The sequence below is a fragment of the Hibiscus syriacus genome, unplaced genomic scaffold (genome assembly GCF_006381635.1).
Source record: "Hibiscus syriacus cultivar Baekdansim isolate YM2019G1 unplaced genomic scaffold, ASM638163v2 tig00002684_pilon, whole genome shotgun sequence".
Taxonomy (NCBI): Eukaryota; Viridiplantae; Streptophyta; class Magnoliopsida; order Malvales; family Malvaceae; genus Hibiscus; species Hibiscus syriacus.
The window spans coordinates 238,861-247,111 of NW_024061939.1; the positions used below are offsets into that span (position 1 = coordinate 238,861).

At 33.7% G+C, this 8,251-nt stretch overlaps 1 protein-coding gene across 1 annotated transcript; it reads right to left on the reverse strand.

The window, feature by feature from the left end:
* Nucleotides 1-4,220: 4,220 nt before the first annotated feature.
* LOC120148483 (very-long-chain enoyl-CoA reductase-like) lies at nucleotides 4,221-6,177 on the reverse strand. The gene is made up of 2 exons (XM_039161591.1): nucleotides 5,746-6,177; nucleotides 4,221-4,760 (listed from the first exon to the last, which is right to left on the reverse strand). The coding sequence occupies exons 1-2, from the start codon at nucleotides 6,070-6,072 to the stop codon at nucleotides 4,287-4,289; spliced, it is 801 nt and encodes a 266-aa protein (XP_039017522.1). The 5' UTR covers nucleotides 6,073-6,177; the 3' UTR covers nucleotides 4,221-4,286.
* Between the last annotated feature and the right edge of the window lie 2,074 nt (nucleotides 6,178-8,251).

The window sequence follows — 8,251 nt, forward strand, 5'->3', positions numbered from 1 at the left end:
TACTAGTGGATACGTCATTAATGGATTTAAAGGAAATTTGCTTTTGTTTTGCTTTAGCACAAGCATCACATATTTTATCATTATCAAATTTTAGTGTAGGCAACCCTCGAACTAAATCTCCTTGAATTAACCGTTGCAAAACACTCATACTAGCATGCCCTAGTCTCCTATGACATAACCAACTATCATGCTCATCCTTAGCAACTAGGCATAAATTAGTCATATCTATATAATCTAAATGCACCATGTAAATATTTCCTATTCTATGACCAACAAACATAATCCGATTAGATGCAATGTCAATGACTTTACAACCATTAGTATCAAACATGACATTGAATCCTTTATCACACAATTGACTAATACTCAATAGATTATGCTTTAATCCATTCACATATAAAACATTCTTAATTTGTATGGAAGAGGTATTACCTATAGTGCCTATACCTTCAATGTGACCTTTTGAGTTATCATCAAAAGTCAGTTCTCCTCCATTTTTGGCATTGAGCTCTATGAATCGGCTTTTGTCTCTGGTCATGTGTCTTAAGCATCCATTATCAAGGTACCATGAGTTTGAATTTGTTTCCCGTGCCTTGTAGCAATGCTCCTTTTCCTACAAACATAGATTAATTTTTGATCTTTGGTACCCAAATTCTTTTGGGTCCATATTCTTTAGTTTCCAAAATCCTAGTCCCCTTAGGTATCCACTTGTGTAGGATATCCTTACCTTTAGTAGTAATGAGTTCTTTAGGAACCCATATACTTCTAACGATTTTTTCATTTAAGGTTCGTTGAGGACCTCTATGATTGTAGTTTCTAAAACTTTTTCTTATAAAGTTGATTTTTGAATTTTTTTCTTTTTCAAAACGATTTGATCAAACTTTATTAAAAGAAGCTTTAAGATCATCAATTTTCTTTTGATGATCATCATTGACTCTTGAAAGTAAATTTTGCAAATCAGAATTTTTGTTTTCAAGCTCTTCTATTTTTGATTTGTAAATCTTTGATTTTACTTTCAAGATCATTGTTGGTCTTGGATATAAGATTATTTTTATTTTTCAATTTTGAAATATCATTTTTATATTTTAAAAATAATTTCTCATAATCCGAAGCCTACCTAGTATATTCCTCTAATAACTCATCATAAGATAAATCTTCTAAATCAAATGAGTTAGAGGTTACCTGAGAATCTTCCCCGAATGCCATCAAGAACAAGTTTGCTACTTCTTGTTCCTCTTCATCGGAACCTTCTTCATCGCTCCATGTAACCACGTGAGTCTTATGCTTATTCTTTGATTGACCATTTTTCTTCATTCGTGGGCATTCATATTTGGCATGCCCCAGTTTTTTGCATTCATAGAAAATGATCGGGTCATTCTCTTTTGGTTCATTCTTGAAGCCTTCATTTCGTTTGAATTTTCTTCCTCGGTTTGGCCTCATCATTTTTCTGAACCATTTGGAAAACAATGTCATCTCCTCGTCATCGTCATCTTCATCTGAATCACTCTCATCTTTTGTTGATTTGAGAGTAACTCCCACGTTCTTCTTCTTCCCCATCTCCTTCTTTGGCTCGTCTATTTTCTCAAGGTCTTCCTCTTCTTTAAGCATCATTTCATGCGTAAGGAGAGAGCCAATAAGTTCATCGAGGGTTAAGGATTTTAAGTTCTTAGCTTCGATGATCGCTATCTTCTTTGATTGCCAAGCTTTTGGAAGAGAGTAAACTAACTTCCTTACAAGCTTGTCATTTGGAATAATTTCTCCATATGATTTTAGACTATTGACAATCATGGGGAATCTATCCGTCATAGCTTTGACATCGTCATTCAGTTTCCTCCTGAAATTTTCATAGCTATGAGTTAGAAGACTAATTTTAGATTTTTTTACCTCGTTTGTGCCCTCATGAGTGACTTGTAGTTTGTCTCATATTTCTTTGGCGGTTGTATAAGATGAAACTCTTCCATATTCATCCGGTCCAAGAGTACAAAAAATTATATGGATGGCTTTGGAGTTGAGCTGGAACATTCTTTTCTCTCCTTCACTCCATAATCTCGGGTGAGTACAGGGTTTGATGTATCAATCTTCTATGACATTCCATGCTCCCATGTCACTTGTTTGAATGAAGTACATCATTATATTCTTCTAATAAGCATAGTTAGCTCCATTGAAGAAAGGAGGCTTGTTGACGGGCATTGAATCGAGAATGAAGTCAGAGTTTGAAGCGTCGACCACTGATGACTTATCGATGTAACTCTTCCCGAATCGACTCAAGAGGTGATTAAACCTTTAAATGAGTGAGGCTCTGATACCAATTGTTGAGTTAATTGATCGAAGAATATGGCCAAGGGGGGTGAATTGGCAATTAAAATTTCGGTGGAAGCTTTTGCAGAAAATTGAAAATATTTGCACAGCGATTTAGAGTGGTTCGACTTTCTCAACCAAAGTCTACGTCCACTACCTTAGCTATCCACACTAAGGATTTTCCACAAATTCACTATTTTGTCTTTCTTTTGAGGACAAAGAGTAACCTTATACATCCCTCAAGAATTATATCCCAAATTCTTGAGAACACTCTCTCCCAAAGAGAACAATACAAATTTTGCAAACTTACAGGAAAATCCTCATAAGGCAATATGTTTGCACAATTCTATAACAAAAAAAGAACACTCAAGAATAATACAATTGATCACAATAAGTGTTATTGAAAGAAAAAAATGAATATTGAATGAAATAGGCTTGAAAATGCTCAAACTTGAGGTTTGATGCTTTCTCTTTGATTCTCTCTTGATTCTTGTTGATTGTTGTTTCTTCTTGTTTTTTTCTAGTTGATCAATGGCATCTAAGCTTGTTTAAATACTCCTTCAATTGATTCTGAATGTTGGGGATGAATAGTGGAGTTAATAAAGTCGTTTAACTGTGAAAACAATTAATAAAATCAGTTGGGAGCGTGTGTGCATCGATGCATAGTCAAGGTGTATCGATGCATCAAGCGTAAAATTCAAATATTTCGACCTTTGGAACACTTAGTGCATCGGTTCACTAAAAGTGCATCAATGCATAAAATGCATTGATGTTTCAAATAAGCCTGAGTGCATCGATGCATGGTATGTGCATCGATGCATAAAATGCATTCGATGTTTCAAACAAGCCTGAGTGCATCGATGCATGGTATGTGCATCGATGCATAAAATGCATTCGATGTTTTCATAAAACCTGAGTGCATCGATGCATAAAATGCATTCGAAATGGTGTGTGCATCGATTCATCAATGAGTGCATCGGTGCATCCCTTTACAAATTTGATTTTTGGTTCGAAATAGTTTGTGAAAATTGTTTTAAAAATATTTCAAGTATAAAACATAATTTTACACTTTAGTAAGGATTGAATTTGAACTTTGAAAGAATTGGAGTAATATTTTGATATTCGAATAATTAAATCGAATATACTTAGAAAATCATTTCTAAAATCTTAAAATTTATTTAACTTAATTTGATATATCGAAACATAAAAATATTTTCAACAAAAATATTTCGTATATAAAATTATTATTATCGAGTTATCTTAATTATTATAGTTTAAGTTAATATATTTTATATGTCATAGTATTATTAAGTGTAAATATAATTTAAATGCTATATTTTTAATTTGCAGCATAATGTTTAAAATAAAGATTTTACATTTTAAAATTATTTTTTAACAACAATCTCGAATAATTAAATTTTAAATTACACTTTTAAAACCACTTATAAAAGTTCACTTTTAAAAGTCACTTTTTAAAATTAATGTCGAACTTCGTGGACTATAAAGAATGAAGACATAAAAGAAATGATGAATTTTGGGGAGAGAAAAGAACGACGGTGGAGGATAGTCAAACGGAGATTAACTCTTATCTCATGTAGCCAAATAGTGTTAAACAAGTCAACTTAACGTGCCACATCATCATTCCATTATCGCAGTAAGGACTGTTAACGATGAGTGATCGATCTGTTATTAATCAATAAAGTTAGTGATCAATTTATTACTTTCAAAATTTTAGTAAAAAAATAAAAATTTATTTAAATATTAATGACCAATTGTGTAATTCACTCTTGTTTTAATGCTATAATCCAGCTATATTCGTTTCAAAAGCAAATCTAATATATATATATATATAAATCAAAATGATTTGGCATTTGAGGACAAATATTCGAATTTATGTCCAATAATAGTTATAGTATCTATCTTCTTCATAGCTACTCAAAGGCTGAGCACTGAATCTAGCTTTAAACAACATATCTCAACCTACAGAACTAGAACAAGAATGGAATCATGGACTTAACATTCCTGGGAAAATCATCAAACTTCGAAAGGTACCATCTCCTGGATGCATAACTTCTACCCAGCAAGTAACAAGTAGTGCCCATCGCATATGCAAATGAAAACAAGGTCTGGGAAATGAAAGCAAATCCCCAGAAAATTAAAACCTCAAACAGGTAGTGAGGGCAAACCACAACTCCAAACAAACCCCCCTTTGGGATCTTGTATTCCTTGCCGGGGCCTTGGGATCTGAGTTTGGAGAGAAGAAGATGATGGTAGAAATTGCCGGTGATTCCCAGGAGAAACAAGAGGATCCCAGGGCTTTTCAAATCAATTGCCGGTTCGGGTAGTGTAATCGTTAAGTGTTGGTTGAAGATCATGAGTGCACTGGAAATGAAATAGCTTGAGAGTACTGTTATCATCGTGTCGACTCCCATTTCACCACTGTATTTATGAACAAAACACGACTGCAAAGAGTGTAAAAAAGAAAAACTATTTTTGTTAAGTAACTCATTTATGGCATTAAACTTTTAATTTTATTAATTATATTAAAAAAAATTAATTTTACATTTAATTATGTCAAGTATGTCGTTAAATTGATGACATGATTAACAGTTTCTGAAGTGATATGTGACCCTAAAATAATGTCATTTTGACGCGACTGTTCTAATGTCTAAGACGACGTTGTTTCATACTCTGAATTTTAAGGGTGTATTGATTTTACCACTGAAGTTTTAAACAATTTATTTTTTAGCATATTTTCGGCCGCTACCAACATTCAATCATCGTCTATCACCGATATTGTTTTATGGTAAAATCAATATCAAAATGCTTGCATTTCACTTCTCATTCTTCTTATATGATTATTTTTTCATGAAACACACTCAAAATCGATAAAATAAAACAAAAATATATCTTTTTTTAAAAAAAATTGGAGACTTTATTAGATTTACGAGATTTAGAGCGTTTGTTTGTTCCAAAATTTGAATATGGAAAAATATTATTTCAAGAGAAGATGAACAACATACCTTAAAACTAGTCTCATCGGATGATTGTTAAAAGAGATCGAAGTATTAATATCTCGAACTTTTAAATGATTTTTTTATCGATTTTAAGTGGGTTTCATGAAAAACCAATCTTAGGAGAAGAGACAAGAGATAAAATACAAATATTTTGATATCGATCTTGCCATGAAATATGAATGATGACGGATTGTGCTTTATTACCGATGGCAGTCGAAAGACTGACACTTAAAAAATTATTTAAAATTTCAGAAGTAAAATCGATACAATAATAAAGTTCAGTATCTAAAATAATTTCATGTAACTTTGCTTGACAATTAACAACGGAGTTACGTAATTGAATGTACTATAAATGAATTAGTGGACGTAATTCAAGTTTTGTTGTTCTTCGAGCTTGATTTATGATTTATAAGAGACCTAAGTCACATACCTCGAGAACTCTCTTGAAGAAATGGATGGAAATGGCGGATTTGAGCAACAAAAGCCTGAGATTCTCTTCTGGGAAAATCGCAAACGAAGAAACCCCAGCAAGAAAAGCCGGTGTATAAAGCGTGGCCATGGCGATTCTACTCGGAAGCGTTAACTTGTTCGATTTTTCTGCATCGGAAGCTTTTGAAGCGACGTTGAAAAACTTGGAGTACTCGAGATTCTTTCCTCTAAATTCTGATAACCCAGCACTCGCCAGTGACGTGAAAGACGCAAGAGACGTTGCAGTGATGAAAAGAGACGGCGGGAAAAGGAAGTTCAGCAACGCCATTTGTTTGGTTTTTGGGTTGATCGTGAAAAATCTTATGATTTAAGAGAAAAGGTTTTGGATGAATTGCAACCACAACTTTTGGCATCGGATTGAATAAATGGGTGCGGAATGTCCACAGAGGAATTTCGATTGAATGAATGGCAATGATGGGTGCTAGTTATGCTGCTTGTTCTATTGGACAGGGTCCACACAAGTATAACAACTGGTAGTAAACGTTTTATCCCTTTCCTTCTCTGTCCTACACTTTTAGTTCTTCTCCTTCAATTTTAATTTTGATGAAATTCAGTGAATTTTATTAATAAAAAACCTTTTTTATTAAAGATTTTTCAACCATTTGATAATAAAGACTGAAATATTATATAGTTATTAGTACCTGAACTTGAGATTAATTATTTATTTAAATCAATATTTATTCATTTAAATCGAGATTAATTATTTTGCTTTCGGGTGGAATAATAAAGAGGAGGGGAACTAAAGATAAACTAAACTCCAGCCGTTTCTTAATTCCTCGTGTTTTTTTTTAATTGGCATGGCGACAACATAAATTTAATGTTGATTGCCTTTGTTGATCTTTCTTTATTCTCTTATTTTATATCTTTATTTTATTACTAATAAATTATGTTGTTATGATACGATTTTTTTTGGGTCTTCGTGACACAATTTTCCCATATCTTCATTTAATGAGGATGAAGAAGAAGAAGAAAAAAAAAGTTCTTAACAAGCGTTAGATTAAAAATTCTAATGATTAAATAGGGTTGGGTCAGAGACAGATTCAAGACTGGTAGATAAAGGAACAAAACAACAGCTTACAACATCACTGTCCTAGCTTCACATCTACCAGCAGTATTGGCATTGCCTCACCGGTGGTTGTTCAAAGGTAGTGGCTGAGCCACCGCCAGGTTTGGAAATATAGTCCGCTAATTTGTAGCCCTCTATGTACAGGTGCAAGACTTGAATCTCCCAATCCTTGCGCATTATTAACGGCATAATAATAAAATTACCGCCAACATTGAAACAAAACGGAGACTTTAATCCTTTTTTTTTTATAGAATATTTAAGTCATCCCACTTCGATCTATCTCGGAGTTTAGATGACCTTTATTATTTAGACATTTTTATTTTCTTTCAATGATATTGTGGTTAAATTTACATTCTCCTGATCTAGTTTTAGAAAATGTACAAATTTTTAAAGTCAATGACGAATCCTTCCGATGGTCGCAGCTTCACTTATGAAATCTTCTCCGTTTGGTTTAAATTTGCTCGACGGTTTGAGTGCCACCAACTGACCACTACGGAGCTTTCCCTTGAACACAGAACCCAACCCTCCCCCCATGTCCTAACAACTTTAAAACCTGTCGATTCTTTTTATTTCAAAGTAAGAATATCGAATAGGCATGAAATTGTTGACTTTGATCAAAATTTTCAACGCTATCATCCATTGATAAGTGTCTTATCCTTAACTTGTGTGCAACAAGTGCTGTAGACACTCATTTTTGTCTGGATCTAAAAAATATTATTAATTATTTTATTATTATTATTATTATTTTATATATTCTACATTTTTTTACAGGCCTAAAACGAAGCCCACCAATCACCCAAGGCCAATTACAAACCAATGGAACCAGATTACAATTAGCCCACTCGAAGCCCACAATGACAAGACCCATCCAATAGCCCACTCAGACAAACCCAGATTACAACCAATCCAGACCTACCCGAATTCGACCCGAGACTCATATCCGATCCGGATCTGATCAGACCTGACCCAATTAGGATTTCTAAAACCCTAACCTTAGGGACCTGACGCTGCCTCTGCCGCCTGTTACTCCTACCACCGATGGGATTTCTAACGCTGCTTCACCTGTAGTGACACCTACAGTTACCGAAAACTACTCCCATCATTCTAAAATCCCAATAAAAAAATTAAATGAAATCAATAGCAAATCCCAAAGAAATATGCAGATTTTAATCATCAAACATCTATGAAGCAGAGCAGGATTTGGAGGGTTTACAAAAAGAAAAAATCAACCATTCGGTGGGAGAGGGAACCGGTTTTCTGGAGAGAAAAAAACAAAGAACCCATTCAGGGAACGAAAAACCAAAGCAAGGATTCAAACATAAAACAAAATACAACAAGAGAAATAGTGGGCGAAGATTCTTACCTCTGTTCAAAGCTGTCA